This window comes from Tupaia chinensis, unplaced genomic scaffold (genome assembly GCF_000334495.1).
Source record: "Tupaia chinensis unplaced genomic scaffold, TupChi_1.0 Scaffold000215_1, whole genome shotgun sequence".
Lineage (NCBI taxonomy): Eukaryota > Metazoa > Chordata > Mammalia > Scandentia > Tupaiidae > Tupaia > Tupaia belangeri.
The window spans coordinates 5,146,103-5,166,288 of NW_006159690.1; the positions used below are offsets into that span (position 1 = coordinate 5,146,103).

At 35.6% G+C, this 20,186-nt stretch overlaps 1 protein-coding gene across 1 annotated transcript in view; it reads left to right on the top strand.

Annotated features, from left to right (window-relative positions):
• LEPR (leptin receptor) overlaps window positions 1-20,186 on the top strand; it is a 90,461-nt gene that overhangs the window by 55,776 nt on the left and 14,499 nt on the right. The window contains exons 11-16 of the mRNA XM_027771459.1: window positions 4,523-4,671; window positions 6,353-6,512; window positions 6,627-6,709; window positions 15,217-15,433; window positions 17,417-17,599; window positions 19,708-19,803. Coding sequence (XP_027627260.1) covers window positions 4,523-4,671; window positions 6,353-6,512; window positions 6,627-6,709; window positions 15,217-15,433; window positions 17,417-17,599; window positions 19,708-19,803 — 888 coding nt within the window. The remainder of the gene's footprint in view (window positions 1-4,522; window positions 4,672-6,352; window positions 6,513-6,626; window positions 6,710-15,216; window positions 15,434-17,416; window positions 17,600-19,707; window positions 19,804-20,186) is intronic.

The following is a 20,186-nucleotide window of genomic DNA, read 5'->3' on the forward strand; positions in this document are numbered from 1 at the left end:
AAACAGAGTCTCCATGCTATTTCTACCCACAATGTCACTTAGTTTAGATATATAAGTTGATTTGCTCTACATCAATGTTTGGTTTTGGAAGCAGTTTTACACTGTTCTTGTATGGACATCGTAAAATGAAGCTCATTTTCGGAGATAAGCATGGAATTTTTCAGTGTAAATCTGAACTTGTGTATGGAATATCAGAAAGATCTTTGGCAGAAGGATTCTACTCATAGAGCTGCTTTTCTTTATACCATGTGTCTACACTCTGTGACTGAAACTGATTGACTAAAGGGTATACAAACACAATAAATGGGTGTAAATACCAAAAAAAAAGAAATAAAAATAAAGATCATTGTTGTAAAAAAAATACATAAGTTGATTCCATATGTTAGATATTGCAACTAGAATACAATCCAACAGTCTCACTACTGAGTATATGTCCAAATGAAAGAAAATCAGTATATTGAGTTTTAATTTATTTATAGCATACTTTTTCAGTGTAGGAATATTTTCAGAACACTAATTAATGAATTAGATGGGTCACTATGAATGAATTTTAGTAACACTTTTCTAAAGGATACACTATTTTTAATATTTTTCTACCAGTGTACTTATGAAAGTGTATGTCATTTTTAATCCAAAAATTTAACTTGGACATTCTAAGGGTCGTGGTAGTCTGAGTGGGTTTAACCAAAGACTTGAGTTTGTGAGGTTGTGTAGGGCACAGAAGCAGTCAAAATAATTCAAGTGGGGAAAATAGACAAAGATGATTAAGTCTACTGTGATAATTAAAATATTCTTTTTAAGAGATATTTTAATTTCACAGATACTAAGCAAGCCCTTAGAAAATTTGGTATATCTTTCCAATACCACTATGAAATTTTTGAGAAATGACCCCCTTATGGTGGTACAGCAGAAATGGGATACTGTGTTTTGATGTTGTATATTCTTTTTTGGGAAATTATGCCAAAAGTCAATTTTGATTAATTATTTTTTCAATTAATTAGTGTGTATTTAAGTTAAAAATCTACATTTTATTAAATATAGATTGATGTCTTAATTATTGAATTTCTTCAACATAAAAATCTCAATATTGATTCTATCTCTACTTTTTTTTAAGAATTATTTTATTGAACTTAATTTAAATTATTTATTTATTCATTCATTTAAAATTTTTTGAGAGGTTTTTGCTATAGGGCACGTGCGCTCACCAGACAGAGAGAGACAGAGAGACAGAAAGCGTCAGCCCTCAGGGCGGGATCACCACACCACAATCTCTTCTCCTCCATTCCCCTCGCGGGATCTTGGGCATGCACGCAAACATGCCCGGTGTAAGTTTAAGCCGCCAGGTCCGGGACTTGAACCGCAGTCAACTACATGGGAGTCCAGTGACATAGCCATTACGCTAACTGCTGGTCCCTTCATTCATTTAAATTTGACCAGAGAGGAACAGAGAGAGAAAGAAAGTCAGAAAGCAAGTCTCCAGGTCTGAGACTCAAACCGTGGTTGGCCATGTGAGAGTCCAGCATCCTTAACCACCACACAAGCTGCTGGCCCCTCTGCTATTTAATCTTAAGTGATTTTACTGCAAACAGTAATTTTCTGCTTTTGAATATCTTAAGATAGCAAAGACCCTGTTCTACTCCTTCTCCCATAAAACATGGATGGATAATGACACACACATGTGAGAGTCCAGCATCCTTAACCACCACACAAGCTGCTGGCCCCTCTGCTATTTAATCTTAAGTGATTTTACTGCAAACAGTAATTTTCTGCTTTTGAATATCTTAAGATAGCAAAGACCCTGTTCTACTCCTTCTCCCATAAAACATGGATGGATAATGACACACATACATGGGGCTAGCAGGTGGCGGTGGTTAAGGTGCTAGACTTCCATACAGCCGAACATATTTCAAATCCCAGACCTGGTGGCTTGCTTTCTTCCCCCTCCTCCCCACCTCTTCATCTCTCTCTGGTAAGCACACATGCCCTAGAGCAAAAATTTTAAAAATAAATAAAATTAAATAAATTAAAAATATAACTCACATATAAAAATTGCAATATAGATCCAGTACAATATGCTATCTAAATAATTTCAGATGTTATACTTTTCAAAACTAAGATAAAGGGTTTAATATTGCTTAAATTGCCTGCTTATTACTAGGAAGAAATGTAAAAATTCAGCTATGGGACCCATGTGCCAGCTTCACCTCTTATTAGGTTTGTAAACTTCAGCTAGTCACGTTAAGCACTCTGTGTCTGTTATTATCTGTAAAATGTGGATAGGTCCTCACACTTTCCCAGCATAGGTAATTCAGGGATGATTGAATACTACTGAACTTCAAAGCATACTTTCTGCAAACTAAATATTCACTGAATATATCCATATGATGCAATCAAGTGTGATTATAGTTTTAATTTCATATGCTCTCTGGAACATTGATACTTTCTCTCCTGAGGAGAAATTCTCTTCTTAAGACATGATGTACATCATCTTACTGAGTTGGTGAATCATGTGTTCCTGGTCTATGAAGAACGAAGTAATCATTTCAGCTGTATACTAATGAAAAAGCTTAGTTGTTTTTGTCATCGGCAGCCTAAAATATTGCTGATTAATTTAAAATTATTTTGAAAATACTGTGCCTATGGGAGAACACACCTTTCTACAGTGGTTGTTTTTGGAAACAGGTTTGGAAGAAGAGAATGATAGCAAACTCCTATCTTATTGTATTACAGGGATTAGTTTATTTCCCATGATTCGTAACAAGATTAACATTTATTAAACATGAGGAAATAAACAGATCAAGAAAGGATGTCTAAGAACCTTTATGGTCAGACATCTTTTCATTTTTCCTACACAGATTGTCTGTATTTGGTATCAGTTATGGTCTGGATGACTTAGTGTTCTTTGGTTGGTTGGTTGGCTGGTTTCACATCATTAGGGCTTTGGCTTTCCTTTTTGCCACTGCCGCTGTTTTATACTCCAGCCAAGGGCCACCTTTCACTTCGGATAATCCACAGGCAGGAGTGATTATCAAAATAATTACCAAGAGGAGGGACGGTCCAGCTGCAATCCTGGAGTCCTATGCTTCACCAGTATTAACCTTTCAGTTGCTGAACCATGGGCAGGAGTAGAGCAGATTCAAAGTGAGCCAGTTCTAGAGGAAGTGTTCTCCGGGAGAGCAACTCTTTTCCAGTTGTCATAGAAGAACTTTAAATTATTATTATTATTATTATTGAATTTGACAAGAGAGAGAGGGAAAGTGAGAAAGCATGCCACTAGGTCTGGGACTTGGACCATAGTTGGCCATAGTTGGCTAGCACCCCTATCCACCATGCCACCTGCCAGCCCCCAAAACTTAAATTTTAACCACTAGTTTGGCATATCACGTGTATGCTCTCTATATATGCTCTCTCCGTGGAATCCTCCATACTTGATGCAGATAGCAGGACATGACTATGCAAGTGTAATTCTGCATTGCAAAGCTGATAGAAGTTAGGGTCTTCAGAAGCTCACTGTTACGATGGTCTTATAGGCTGTTAGTCTCATATATGCTGAGTTTCCATTTTGGCTTTTATTTTTGGGAATAGTAGCCCTCCAGGTGTGAAATTAATAATTTTGGGGAAATTTATGTAGTGGATATAAGCCTAAGCTAAAGTTTTGATGTGAACTCTGAAAGCAACAACATAAAAATGTGATCAAATAAGAAAGATTTTTTTATTCCTGTCGTTTTTACATTTAAGCATATCTTATACACACACACACACACACACATATTTAAAGAGCAATTTTTTTAAAAAAATTGCTCTTTAAATATGTGTGTGTGTGTGTGCACGCGCGCGCGCGTGCACACACACACACACATATTTAAAGAGCAATTTTTTTAAAAAAATTGCTCTTTAAATATGTGTGTGTGTGTGTGCACGCGCGCGCGCGTGCACACACACACACACACACACATATTTAAAGAGCAATTTTTTTAAAAAAATTACTTGCCATTCTAATCATCTTCACTCTACTTCTGTCTATTAAAAACATGTTTTTCTCAGGTTATAGAAAACAAAGGCTTTACTTTGAATGACTGTCTCTGACCTTGACCTATACTTAATAAGAGTATGAAATCCATATGTGGAAATTAAGGCAGTGCATATTTGTTTTGCTGCTTGTTTTTTGTCTTTAATTTACGCTCTATGTAGAATGGAGTTTGCTATTGACATGTATTGTGTGTTCAGTATGGTATCTTTTGCATGTGGCAACAATGGGTCTGTTTATAATTGAGTATTGTTATTAACTTGCAAAGCAACATAGAAAATGTATTTTTTTTTTCAATTAACCTTTTTGTTTAGAGAATAGTGATAGTCCCTTTCTCATGTGGTACAAAAAGTTATAGGGGATCAGATAAGATAATGAATGAGAAAATTTTGAAAGAGATACTACTTTATAAAATATGAAAAACATAGTGATATATTTTAAAACATTATTACTATTTAAATTACTATTATGTAATAATATTTTTTAAATTCCTAGTGAAACCACTGCCTCCATCCAGTGTGAAAGCAGAAATTACTGTGAATGTGGGATTATTAAAAATATCTTGGGAAAAGCAAGTCTTTCCAGAGAATAATCTTCAGTTCCAGATTCGCTATGGTTTAAGTGGAAAAGAAGTACAATGGAAGGTACCTTTTACCTAAAAATGTCTTCAGCTTGTCTCACTAAATGCTATGTCTTATACTTCAGTGTTTTATCATATAACATTAACATTATTGGTATAAAAGTACATTCTCTTGTATTCGGTAGCAATTTCCATGAAATAGATTGATACTAATGGTAGCCTTTTAAGGAACAAAATTTCCTGTGATCTATCATTTCCCGAAGTGTTTTTTTTTTAAAATTGTTGTTGTTGTTACTATCATTTTAATTGCCAGAGAGTGCATTTTCCAGAGAGAGACAGAGAGAGAGAGAGAGAGCAAAATTTCTTCCCAGTGGGGTATGATCACACTATGATCACTTCTCCATTTTTCCTTCCTGTTAGGATTTTGGGCATGTATGCACACGTACCTGGCATATTTTTCAAGCCACCAGACTGAGATTCAAACCACTGTTGGCTATGTGGGATCTGGTCTCCTTAACTGGTCTCCAGGCTATAGCACTGGCCCTAGAATGTGTTTTATAGAACACTGGTCTCATACAATATGCCTTGAAAGAAGATTGCTGGCTAAAAAGTTTAGAAAACCCTGAATCACTGAATCACTTTCTAGTATTGTCACGCTATATTATATATAACAGATTTAGAGAGACATTAAAGAAACATTTATGACTACTTCATCCCATGTTCACAAACTTGCTTTTCTGCAGACCTGTTTTCTCCTCTAACATCTGTTAATATCGTTAAGTACATTTATGTTCAATGGAATACATTTTGGAAGAAGCTGCTTTTACCAAACAACCAGAACCATATCCATAGTGGCAAGTATGCCTGATGGCTTTCCACGTCAGTTTGTGATGGCAGCCTGCAAAAACCTAGAAATACCAGGAACCCCTAATTATATCATTGGACCAAAACGATAGCAGTTAAACCAACGTGACAGCTAGGTGCTTACTGAGGAAGACTGAATATTAGAAATTCTCTAGAGTAGGCCCTATCTAACCCCTAGGTTAAAAATTCTTAAAAAGTCTTTGTGGCTATAGGATTAGTGGACAAAATTTAGTAGCAGAGTAAGAGAGTGTCTGGAATATGAGGCTGCAAATGAACCAGTTCAAATTCTTGTCATCAGCTAGGAGTGACAAGATGAATAAGAAAATCCTTGAAGGTGCTCACAGCCTGTTTTAATATATTCTCTGTTGCTTAATAACTTTTACTTGAAACTGGGTGGCTTATAAGAATAGAAGTTTATTTTTCTCACAGTTTTGGAGATCCAAGGTCAAGGGGCTACATCGATAAGGGTCTTCTTGCTGGTGAAGAACATGGCAGAGCATCACGTGGCAAGACAGAGCAAGAACATGAATATCTGAGTCAGCATGTCTCATTCCCTCTCCTTCTAAACCTGCCATATTCAATCGTGGGGCCCCACCATGATGACCTTAATACGAATCATCCTTCAAAGGTTATACCTTTCAACACCACAGTCAGATTAAGTTTTCACCTATGAATCCCATCTCATTTTTTGGGGAACTCATCTAAGCCATAGCATAATCCAAGACTAATTGGACTGTTTCTAAAGCCAAAAAACATACAATCCGATATCTTTTAATTTTGGAATAGTGTTAAGGTTTAAAATGAAATGCACTTCAGATCCCTTTAGATGCCTATGTGTTAATAATGATCAATCTAATCTAATGCTTTGAATTATTTTACAGATACATGAGGTGTATGATGCAAAATCAAAGGTTGCCAGTCTTCCAGTGCCAGACCTGTGTGCAGTCTATGCTGTTCAGGTGCGCTGTAAGAGACTAGATGGCCTGGGGTATTGGAGTAATTGGAGCTCTCCTGCCTACACAGTTGTCATGGATATAAAAGGTCTGCAGAGATTTTGTAAATGTGTCTTGAAGTGCATAAATGTGCTTCAAATGTGGTTGGAAAATACTTCTTGCAAACACATGTGTACAACTTGTACTCTTTATCATTTTGCAGTTCCAATGAGAGGACCTGAATTTTGGAGAATAATAAATGGAGACAGTACTAAAAAAGAGACAAATGTCACCTTACTTTGGAAGGTAGCCCTGCTTTTTATGTTATTCTTAAATTTTCCTTTTTATATTCTTAAAAGATTTACCTCTTGTTCATAATCCAGTCATTACTGATCTCTGGAAAGCTTTGTAAACCATATTTTCATTGTGTTTTTGAGGTCTCACTGCAGAGAGGTAAGAGATGTCATGGCTGGAACACTGGCGCGAGCATAGGAGACTAATTCTTTTTTCAGATTAATGTGTAATGGTTGGAGAAATAGTAACATCTACTATTTTGGCATAGTCACTTAGCATCGTTGGGCCTCAGTGTGTTCATCTTTATAAATATAAGATCGGCTACACAATATCTAGTGTTCCTTCAAGTCCCCAAATTTTGTTCTTATTCAGTCTGAACGATGTACATATGACCTTTCCTACATATCTCAAGGGCATCTAAAACTTAAGAGATTATTTTATTTGTTTAATGACAGATTTGTAATAGATATTTTCTTTAAAAATAGATATTCAGTGTAACAATTTCCAAAGCATTCTTTCTCCTAAATAGGTTTATTTCTATCCCAAGTGAAAAGATTATTTGGCCACTAGATACCAAATTTTAAGATATAATATTTGGGAATAAAACGCATGAAGTAAAATAGTATCTATGTCACCCCAAATCGCTGAACTGATAAAGGTGTTTATACTTAAAAAAAAAAAAAGAGTGAAATTAAAGTTTTAATTCTCAAGATTGAATGAGCACATGTTACAAAATGGTTTCCTGATCTATGACCAATTCCTACATTAAAAAAATAAAAGAAAAAAAAAAAGAGTTGTGTAAGAGTTCATGTTCATTTCATTTATTGGGTTGTTGGAAAAACACAGAAAAATACACCATGACTCAATAGTTGGTAAGTCCAGTTACTATAAAATTTTTTCCATTAATAAACAATGCAATTTATATGTTTTATATTTCAATATTTCAAAAGTTATCATTAAGAACTGAGGCTAATATTTGTTAATTATTTTATTCCAAGAACTTTTATACATGTCTCCACCTTCAAGGGAATTGGAGACTTATACTATGAGAGATCCTAAGAGTTAGACTCACTGAGGAAGGAGAATGCTGCTAAATAAGAAACAGCCATCTTGTCCAAGAGATTTTTTCCTTATTTTTGTTTAATCTCTCTAGGTACTTCTACAGAGATTGGAGAGTTTTTACAGTAAGGGATAGGCAATGATGTTTCTGAGGCAGTGAACTTGACATTTTTGAGGAGTACTGATCAAGTATTTTGTCAGCTCTCCCTCAAATGGGTTGCCTGATATTTTCTCAGGATTAGATTAGGCTTAAGGGTTTTGCAGAGGAAGACCACGGATGGAAAGTGCCATCTCCTTGCATCATATTAAGGCTACATACTACCAACATGACTTAACATTGTTGATATTAATCTTGCTCTCCTGGCTGAGGTAGTGTCTGTCTGTTCCTTCTATTAAGTTACTCAGTTTTTCTTCTTTGCATACTATACTTTTTGGAATGAAATCACTGTTGATAGCTCATTTTTAAGGAGTAGGGAGTTAGGTTCTACATAAGGGTAGAGGATCTACTTAACTTATTTAGAATTCAAATGCATGGGAGATTTTTCTGTACTCCCACATTTTTTCATTTTATTCAATAGTTTATTTACACCAGTATGGACCATGAATATTTATTCTGTACTTTGAGTCATAGTCCAATATTTATTACATTGCTCAAATTACTTCTGCTTTAGTCATTAAGAGTTATTTTAATTGACTTGTGTCCTGTGACTTGCCCCATTGTGGACTTTCATTTTCCTTTTCTTCTTTTAATTTTCGAGTATGGATAAGGTGCGCTTTACTTAAAAACTTATGATCTAAAGAGACTGTGAAGAGAATGAAAGATAAGGTACAAACTAGATGAAAATATCTGCAAAACACATATCCGATAAAGGAGCTATAATCAAATTGTACAATAAATTGGAAATTACAGAATAGGAAAACAACCTAATTAAAAGTGCACAAATATCTGAACACCTAACCAAAGGAAATATACAGAATGGAAATAATAGTAATAGCTGTTAAATATCACTTGCCATTAAGGAAGTACAAATTAAAACAAAAATTACTACTACTCCACGTCTATAAGAATGTCTAAAATCCCAAAAAAGTAATAATAAAATTCCTGATGAGACTATAGGGCAACAGGAACTTTTACTTATTGCTGGTGGAAATGCAAATGATACCACCACTTTGGATGACTTTATGGTAATTTCTTACAAAGTTAAATGTAGCCTTACCATTTGATGTAACATTGTACTCCTGAGTGTTTGCCCAGCTGATCTGAAAGCTTTTGTACACCTAGAAGCTTCCACATGAATGTTCACCAGCTTTATTCATAATCGCCCAACACTGGAAAGGAACCAAAATATCCCTCCAAAGTGAAAGTATTCTGTATAATACTGAAAGGGTGGGTACATAGCACTATATATTTGCCAAATCCCATAAAACTTGTTAACACTTGTGAACCTTCATTCATGTAGATTCAAAAATAATTCATTTAGGAGGTTGGGGATTCCAAGGATGGAATACAGATTGTGACCAGGGAATGTAGCAGTATTTCTAATGTATAAAACCACTTCACTGAAAGTAGTAGGAGAAAAGGCCTAAGTGACTTTGGAGATGAGTGGAGTCTTAAGACTAAAGACAAAAGAAATTGTACATAAGCACTGTACCCTAGTTGGTATATTTCTGATGGGGATATGGGTTAAAAATTATGATATCATTCTATGTGTATGATTGAATGGAACAGTTAAGTACATGGATGGCAGATGCTGGGACCCAGGATTCTTTGGGACTGGAGGATTATAGACAAATAAGATGAAAAGGAAGGACGCTATATTATATATAACAGATTTAGAGAGACATTAAAGAAACATTTATGACTACTTCATCCCATGTTCACAAACTTGCTTTTCTGCAGACCTGTTTTCTCCTCTAACATCTGTTAATATCGTTAAGTACATTTATGTTCAATGGAATACATTTTGGAAGAAGCTGCTTTTACCAAACAACCAGAACCATATCCATAGTGGCAAGTATGCCTGATGGCTTTCCACGTCAGTTTGTGATGGCAGCCTGCAAAAACCTAGAAATACCAGGAACCCCTAATTATATCATTGGACCAAAACGATAGCAGTTAAACCAACGTGACAGCTAGGTGCTTACTGAGGAAGACTGAATATTAGAAATTCTCTAGAGTAGGCCCTATCTAACCCCTAGGTTAAAAATTCTTAAAAAGTCTTTGTGGCTATAGGATTAGTGGACAAAATTTAGTAGCAGAGTAAGAGAGTGTCTGGAATATGAGGCTGCAAATGAACCAGTTCAAATTCTTGTCATCAGCTAGGAGTGACAAGATGAATAAGAAAATCCTTGAAGGTGCTCACAGCCTGTTTTAATATATTCTCTGTTGCTTAATAACTTTTACTTGAAACTGGGTGGCTTATAAGAATAGAAGTTTATTTTTCTCACAGTTTTGGAGATCCAAGGTCAAGGGGCTACATCGATAAGGGTCTTCTTGCTGGTGAAGAACATGGCAGAGCATCACGTGGCAAGACAGAGCAAGAACATGAATATCTGAGTCAGCATGTCTCATTCCCTCTCCTTCTAAACCTGCCATATTCAATCGTGGGGCCCCACCATGATGACCTTAATACGAATCATCCTTCAAAGGTTATACCTTTCAACACCACAGTCAGATTAAGTTTTCACCTATGAATCCCATCTCATTTTTTGGGGAACTCATCTAAGCCATAGCATAATCCAAGACTAATTGGACTGTTTCTAAAGCCAAAAAACATACAATCCGATATCTTTTAATTTTGGAATAGTGTTAAGGTTTAAAATGAAATGCACTTCAGATCCCTTTAGATGCCTATGTGTTAATAATGATCAATCTAATCTAATGCTTTGAATTATTTTACAGATACATGAGGTGTATGATGCAAAATCAAAGGTTGCCAGTCTTCCAGTGCCAGACCTGTGTGCAGTCTATGCTGTTCAGGTGCGCTGTAAGAGACTAGATGGCCTGGGGTATTGGAGTAATTGGAGCTCTCCTGCCTACACAGTTGTCATGGATATAAAAGGTCTGCAGAGATTTTGTAAATGTGTCTTGAAGTGCATAAATGTGCTTCAAATGTGGTTGGAAAATACTTCTTGCAAACACATGTGTACAACTTGTACTCTTTATCATTTTGCAGTTCCAATGAGAGGACCTGAATTTTGGAGAATAATAAATGGAGACAGTACTAAAAAAGAGACAAATGTCACCTTACTTTGGAAGGTAGCCCTGCTTTTTATGTTATTCTTAAATTTTCCTTTTTATATTCTTAAAAGATTTACCTCTTGTTCATAATCCAGTCATTACTGATCTCTGGAAAGCTTTGTAAACCATATTTTCATTGTGTTTTTGAGGTCTCACTGCAGAGAGGTAAGAGATGTCATGGCTGGAACACTGGCGCGAGCATAGGAGACTAATTCTTTTTTCAGATTAATGTGTAATGGTTGGAGAAATAGTAACATCTACTATTTTGGCATAGTCACTTAGCATCGTTGGGCCTCAGTGTGTTCATCTTTATAAATATAAGATCGGCTACACAATATCTAGTGTTCCTTCAAGTCCCCAAATTTTGTTCTTATTCAGTCTGAACGATGTACATATGACCTTTCCTACATATCTCAAGGGCATCTAAAACTTAAGAGATTATTTTATTTGTTTAATGACAGATTTGTAATAGATATTTTCTTTAAAAATAGATATTCAGTGTAACAATTTCCAAAGCATTCTTTCTCCTAAATAGGTTTATTTCTATCCCAAGTGAAAAGATTATTTGGCCACTAGATACCAAATTTTAAGATATAATATTTGGGAATAAAACACATGAAGTAAAATAGTATCTATGCCACCCCAAATCGCAGAACTGATAAAGGTGTTTATACTTAAAAAAAAAAAAAGAGTGAAATTAAAGTTTTAATTCTCAAGATTGAATGAGCACATGTTACAAAATGGTTTCCTGATCTATGACCAATTCCTACATTAAAAAAATAAAAGAAAAAAAAAAAGAGTTGTGTAAGAGTTCATGTTCATTTCATTTATTGGGTTGTTGGAAAAACACAGAAAAATACACCATGACTCAATAGTTGGTAAGTCCAGTTACTATAAAATTTTTTTCCATTAATAAACAATGCAATTTATATGTTTTATATTTCAATATTTCAAAAGTTATCATTAAGAACTGAGGCTAATATTTGTTAATTATTTTATTCCAAGAACTTTTATACATGTCTCCACCTTCAAGGGAATTGGAGACTTATACTATGAGAGATCCTAAGAGTTAGACTCACTGAGGAAGGAGAATGCTGCTAAATAAGAAACAGCCATCTTGTCCAAGAGATTTTTTCCTTATTTTTGTTTAATCTCTCTAGGTACTTCTACAGAGATTGGAGAGTTTTTACAGTAAGGGATAGGCAATGATGTTTCTGAGGCAGTGAACTTGACATTTTTGAGGAGTACTGATCAAGTATTTTGTCAGCTCTCCCTCAAATGGGTTGCCTGATATTTTCTCAGGATTAGATTAGGCTTAAGGGTTTTGCAGAGGAAGACCACGGATGGAAAGTGCCATCTCCTTGCATCATATTAAGGCTACATACTACCAACATGACTTAACATTGTTGATATTAATCTTGCTCTCCTGGCTGAGGTAGTGTCTGTCTGTTCCTTCTATTAAGTTACTCAGTTTTTCTTCTTTGCATACTATACTTTTTGGAATGAAATCACTGTTGATAGCTCATTTTTAAGGAGTAGGGAGTTAGGTTCTACATAAGGGTAGAGGATCTACTTAACTTATTTAGAATTCAAATGCATGGGAGATTTTTCTGTACTCCCACATTTTTTCATTTTATTCAATAGTTTATTTACACCAGTATGGACCATGAATATTTATTCTGTACTTTGAGTCATAGTCCAATATTTATTACATTGCTCAAATTACTTCTGCTTTAGTCATTAAGAGTTATTTTAATTGACTTGTGTCCTGTGACTTGCCCCATTGTGGACTTTCATTTTCCTTTTCTTCTTTTAATTTTCGAGTATGGATAAGGTGCGCTTTACTTAAAAACTTATGATCTAAAGAGACTGTGAAGAGAATGAAAGATAAGGTACAAACTAGATGAAAATATCTGCAAAACACATATCCGATAAAGGAGCTATAATCAAATTGTACAATAAATTGGAAATTACAGAATAGGAAAACAACCTAATTAAAAGTGCACAAATATCTGAACACCTAACCAAAGGAAATATACAGAATGGAAATAATAGTAATAGCTGTTAAATATCACTTGCCATTAAGGAAGTACAAATTAAAACAAAAATTACTACTACTCCACGTCTATAAGAATGTCTAAAATCCCAAAAAAGTAATAATAAAATTCCTGATGAGACTATAGGGCAACAGGAACTTTTACTTATTGCTGGTGGAAATGCAAATGATACCACCACTTTGGATGACTTTATGGTAATTTCTTACAAAGTTAAATGTAGCCTTACCATTTGATGTAACATTGTACTCCTGAGTGTTTGCCCAGCTGATCTGAAAGCTTTTGTACACCTAGAAGCTTCCACATGAATGTTCACCAGCTTTATTCATAATCGCCCAACACTGGAAAGGAACCAAAATATCCCTCCAAAGTGAAAGTATTCTGTATAATACTGAAAGGGTGGGTACATAGCACTATATATTTGCCAAATCCCATAAAACTTGTTAACACTTGTGAACCTTCATTCATGTAGATTCAAAAATAATTCATTTAGGAGGTTGGGGATTCCAAGGATGGAATACAGATTGTGACCAGGGAATGTAGCAGTATTTCTAATGTATAAAACCACTTCACTGAAAGTAGTAGGAGAAAAGGCCTAAGTGACTTTGGAGATGAGTGGAGTCTTAAGACTAAAGACAAAAGAAATTGTACATAAGCACTGTACCCTAGTTGGTATATTTCTGATGGGGATATGGGTTAAAAATTATGATATCATTCTATGTGTATGATTGAATGGAACAGTTAAGTACATGGATGGCAGATGCTGGGACCCAGGATTCTTTGGGACTGGAGGATTATAGACAAATAAGATGAAAAGGAAGGAGTGATCTGTGTGGTAATGGATTAGAGTTGGAGACATCAGTATGAATGCATATTTAGCTTAATATAAATAATTATAATATAATATAAATACAGATGGATTTTGGGTTAGTTTATGCACATTTCCTGGGTTTATAAGCTAAGAGGACCTAAAAGTAATGATATCCCAATAATAGGGAATGGGCCCTGATTTTTTTCTACCACAGTTATTTAATAAAAGGAATGAAGGGTCTTGGAAGAAATGACTAATTTTAGTGCTGAGGCAGGAAATATATATATAAAATGAGCCTGTAGAATTTTATAGCACCCAAAAGTAAGAGCATTTATCATTATTTTTTTATTTGATGGTTACAAGAATATTAAAACTAACATGGTTTTTTTTTCAAGTAAAATGCAAAACTTACATGACTTTTGACACATGTTCTTCTTGTAATGATGGCTAAAGTCTTACTACTCCCTACCTATCCAGATGATTTCAAGCTCTGCAGGGATATCTATATAGGTTTTAAATTTTCTCTGCCATTTCTAATTGAGAGGCATATCAATTGCAAAAATACGGATAGGCACTGTTCTGGTCCATGGTGTAGAATCAAGCTTTCTTTGGGCTTGTAAGGGACTGGCAGCATTTAATCTTACCTGCAACAGGTGAGGGGATTGGGAAAGGGAGAGATGTTTGATTCTATAGAATGGAAGAATAGAATTGGAGTGGGTATGCATTTACATTGGAACCTTTAATGCTCTATTATGACTTAGAAAAAAAAAAGAAACAAACTCTGGGTTTCCATCTGCACTGTCCTAATTCTTATTAACCTTTTCAAACTTCCCATTCTCAAGTAGCCTTCTGAGCATGTAAGAGGAAGGGAAAACAAACGACCAATCTTACTAGAATGATTATAAATGGTGATTAACATCTTTTTTGTCCTTTCTTGTTGCTCTACAGAACCTGAGGGTTATTCCTTGTTTGCTGTTTAGATTAGTAAACTCTTGGCCCTTTGTCTGTATTTTTTTCCCCCTAAAATCTGAGTGGAACTTCTCAGTAGAAGAATGACCTGATTGTATCCTTGCTTTATTATCTACATGTGATGTATTCACTGGGTTTTAAGGAAAAAAAAAACAACGGAGAAAATAAATTTCCTATGCTCTGTGACTACTCAGACATATTCATGGAGACTGTGGTTGGAGGCGGCTTCTAGATCTCCCTGTCTTCTCAATCCTTAACTCTGGAATAGGCAACACCTGCCTATCTCACCCCTGCCTTCTAATGGGAAATGCATGAATTCCGTAAGCTCAGTTGGCATAAAAAGTGGTATAACCCTTAAACTAATCAATGTTTATGTTTACTATAGCCCCTGATGAAAAGTGACTCCTTGTGCAGTGTGAGAAGATACGTGGTAAACCATCATACACCCCACCAGGGAGCGTGGTCAGAAGATGTGGGAAATCACACTAAATTCACTTTCCTGTGGACAGATCAAGTACATACTGTTACAGTTCTGGCCATCAATTCAATCGGTGCTTCTTTTGCAAATTTTAATTTAACTTTCTCAAGGCCTATGAGCAAAGGTAAGAAATACAGAGAAGTAATCCATTGTCCCTCTTAACAACCTGTAGAAACTCCTCTCATATATATATATATATATATATAGTCCTTGAATTTAATGTGATAGAATATTATTGAAATGGAATTATAATACATGAGAATATTGTAGCAAACCTAATCTTTAAACCTTTTGGGCCCATGGAGGTTATGGGTCAACATTTCTGTGTCTTTGTCTCCCTTTCTCTGTCTCTCCTGTATGTGTATCTATACAGTTTATGTAAAAGTAAGTATATATAGTAATAATATGACACATTATGTGGATGCAGTTTAATTGCTGACACCTGAAAATTACTGTGAACTTTACTTAATGTGAGTGGTGAATCTTTTTTCATTAATTTCAATGTATTTGATTAATCAGAGAATTGAGAATTGCTTTCAGTAGGAATTATATGAGAGGATTTCAAAAACTTTGTGGAAAAATACAGTATTAAAACGAGTTAATTGTAGCATGAAAAATTTGAAATCCACGTGTAGGTTTTTCATAATATGCATTTTTCATGAGCTTTAAAAAAAATTACCAGAGGGCTCACCAGAGAGAGACAGAAAGACAGAAACAGGGAAAGGAAGAGATCACATTCAAGAAGAGTGTGGTCAGATTGCAATGCCATCTCCTCCATTCCTCCATCTTTTTTGGATTTTGGTCACACACATGCACATGGCATATTTTTTCAAGTTGCCAGTCCAGGACTTGAACCATGCAGGTAGGTCATCTGAGATTCAGTTTTCTCACCACTAGGCCATGGGACTGACCTTCCATGAACTTTTTGATGACCCCTCTCATATTGTCAAGGTATAAACTTTTACTGGAGAATACAAATTTCCTGTTTCTCTACCCATCCATGAAGGCCTCTCCAAGTGTTACCTCCTTCATGAAATCTTTGCTTGTTCCTCTGACTGAATGTGTTCTATCCCCTCCTTTACATCTCAAAGTGCTTTCTACCTGTTTAAAGGCATTTTATGTCATGCCTTATGATTACCTTGGTACTCATAATATAAGCTCCTTGTACATTTTATAGCATGACATTTTGCACTTCAAATTTTTTCTATAAGTATAGTCTAGAAATATTTGAATGCTGCTACACTGCTAGGTTCTGGGAATTCCATATGTAACAAAATTGTCATAGTAGTAGCATTTAGAGTCTAAAAAGTAAGACAGACTTTGATCAAATAACCATGAAAATAAATATCTATTTATAAACTGAGATAAGCATCCTCAGGAAAGGAATATAAATTAATAAAATAATAGAAAGAACCTGACTTGGCCTTGAGTGTCAGAGGAGCCACCTTGGAACTGAAATCTGATGTCTGATTAGGTTTTAAACTTCCTTAAAAGGGGTGTGTGTGTGCATGTGTGTGTGTGTGTGTGTGTGTGTGTGGCTAGTGGGAAGATAATTGGCTCCAGACAGAGGAATAGCAAAATTTTTGTGACACAGGATAGGAAATGAAGAAAGACTAAGGGTGACTTCAAGGTGCAAAAATCTCAATCCTCTTGTGGAGGAAGTGATAGGAATGTTAGCCTCAACTGTGAAAATCCATTGGAAGCTTTTAAGTGGTCCTCTGTGCAAAGAGTGTTAAAATGAGCAGAGTTATGCATCGAAAACATCACTTCACCAGCAGAAGAGTATGGAGGGAATCAGAGAGCATTAGTGGGCTTGTGTAGCAGTCCCACTGAGAGCACCTTTTTGATTATATCATAAAATTCCCTTTTCTAGATTTTACGTAGAATCCTGTTTTTCCTCCATATTAAATATTCCTGTATTTCTATGCTTATATGACTTTGATCATGTAAACATAATTGGCACGTATTATTTAGTTGCTGTGTTTAGTTGTTTATATTATTTGCATTCTCTTTCTTCTTGCCTTTTCTAGTCGGTTAGAGTTCCTTAAGGATACTAGATTGTCATGACTTTTGAATTTATAAATAAATTTCCTTCTTTTCCCCTCAGTAAATATCGTGCAGTCACTCAGTGCTTATCCTTTAAACAGCAGTTGTGTGGTTCTTTCTTGGATGCTGTCACCCAGCGAGTACAACCTAATGTATTATATTGTTGAGTGGAAAAATCTTAATGAAGATGATGAAGTTAAATGGCTTAGAATCTCTTCCTCTCTTAAGAAGTATTATATCCATGGTAAGTTTACTATACTTCAATAAGTTCTTCTCTGAATTAGTGTGACATTGCAGATTATGAATTTAAATAATAAAGCCAGTTAATAAAAGTTAAAAACATAGATGCTGCTACCATCTTTTCTAAAAGAGTTATTTTATTTGACTTTATTTATTAATTTATTTTAATTTGACCAAAGAGGGACAGAGTGAGTGAGTGAGAGAGAGAGAGAGAGAGAGAGAGAGAGAGAGAGAGAATGAGGGTGAGTGAGAAAGCAAGCCACCAGGTCCAGAACTCTAACCATGGTCCGCCATGTGGGAGTCCAGCGCCCTTAACCACCATGCCACCTGCTGGCCTCATGCTGCTACTGTCTTATACATATAATTCTATCACTTTATCAAAACGCTTTGACTGTTTTCACCTTAATATTTTAGACAGTTATAATGTCTCAACATGTATCACTTTTACACTGACTTGTTTCATCTATTGTAAATACATTAGCGTTGCTTTTAATGATTAGACAGCATACCTTGTTTGTTTTGTTACGGAGAGGATTTTTTTTTTTTTTGCTATAGAGTGCATGTGCTTGCCAGGAAGCCAGAGAGAAACAGAGAGACAGAAAGCGAGAAATCACCACCCCAACCCCCTCCCCCCAAGGAGGGATCGTCATGCCTCAATAATTTCTCCTGTGTTCTCCTCTGGGGATCTTGGGCACACATGCACACGTGCCCGGCATGAGTTTAAGCCACCGGATCTGGTGCTCGAACCATGATTGACTTCATGGGAGTCCAGCGACATAGCCATTATGCCAATTGCTGGTCCCCAGCTTTACTTTTTTTTTAAAAAAAAATTTAATGGTTTCTGTTATCTAAATTGTGTACCAGTTTATAATGTCACTAGCAATGAGTGGGAGTGTTAGGCTGAAGGTTTGATGATCTAGGGTCTGATGACTTAGACCAGCGTAATGTTCTAAAGGTGAACCAGTAACCTCAGGAAATGAATAATATGCATAGTATCAGTGCACAATACAGCCTCGCCAAGTCTAAGTAAGCATGATCGGAAACTAAGCAGAGAAACTCAGGATTGCCATGATCGTATTATACAATGTCATCCCAAAGATACATGCTTTTATTTCATTCCAGGGATCTAGAATTTAGCATCAGGGTACATTTGTTTACACATTATTGATAGGAAACTGAATTCAGTCCCCTGACATATATATGTGTGTGTGTATGTGTGTGTATATATATATATATATATATATACACACACATACACTTATATATTATTAACATTTTAAAATTTCAGTAATAGATTCATTTTGAACTTTATTTATGGGAGGGGTCTTCCTCCATAACTTAGACCCCCAGATATTGCAAGGACATCTTAGTCTCCACTGCCATCATCTTCACATGAGTTTTTTTTTTTTTTTTTTGAGAGGTTTTTGCTATAGGGTGCGTGCGCTCACTAGACAGACAGAGAGAGAGACAGAGAGACAGAAAGCGAGAAATCACCCCCCCAGGGGGCATGGCCACACTGAAATCCCTTCTCCTCTATTCTCCTCTCAGGATCTTGGGCATGCATGCACACGCACCCGGCGTGAGTTTAAGCCACCAGGTCCGGGACTCGAACCACGGTCGACTACGTGGGAGTCCAGCATCATAGCCATTACGCTAACTGCTGGTCCCTTCACAAGAGTTTTCACCAGACTTCAGTTTCCCAGGGACCTTGAGGGGAGAAACTTAAGTAAGCTAAATTCCTATAAAAGAGAATAGTGCCTGCTTGGTGGATAAGGGAGAGACGGTAGAACATATTGTCCTGAAAAAAAAAGAGAAGGAAAGAACATGGCATAGACCCTGAAGTTGAACAAATGGGCTGTCCCTGGAATTAAGCTGCAATCTTCTCTCTTATATATATATTTTAAAAATGTTGGAAAAATTATTTTCATTACTAGGTAATTTGGAGTGTTTAGGTTGTTTTTGAAACTCTCTTAATTATCAACTCAATTGATGAATGACAACTAATTTTTATATTTGGAAATATGGATAGTCACTTTAATTCTTTTTTTTTTTTTTAGATAGGTTTTACTCACTAGTATTAAGCAAATGAGCTTTTACTATTTTTTTTTCCAGATCATTTTATCCCCATCGAGACATATCAGTTCAGTCTTTACCCAATATTTATGGAAGGAGTGGGAAAACCGAAGATAATTAATAGTTTCAGTCATGGTAAAAATTTTACTCTTAGTATTTTTTTTACACCAATGTTGAGTGTTTCCTAACTTGACAGCATAATATTGCAACCTAATTATTCCTTTCTGATAGAATCATGGAAAAGTCAGGGTCTTATGTAGATGCATGATGGGTAGTTCTAAAGGAAGTATGACTTCCTCCAAAAACCAAACCAGAGAGAGAGTTATGGAAACATATTCACCGGGCCTTTTAAATGTCTGATTCATCTTACTGTACATGGAACAACAGCATTTTGCTTTTGTTATTACTTTTTAAAATTGTCTTCAAATCCAAGCAACCCCAAATAATGAAGTTTCAAGAGAGAAACATTTTATCTGGGGATTGAGTAGTGAACATAAGTCTTTGTCCTTACGGAGCTT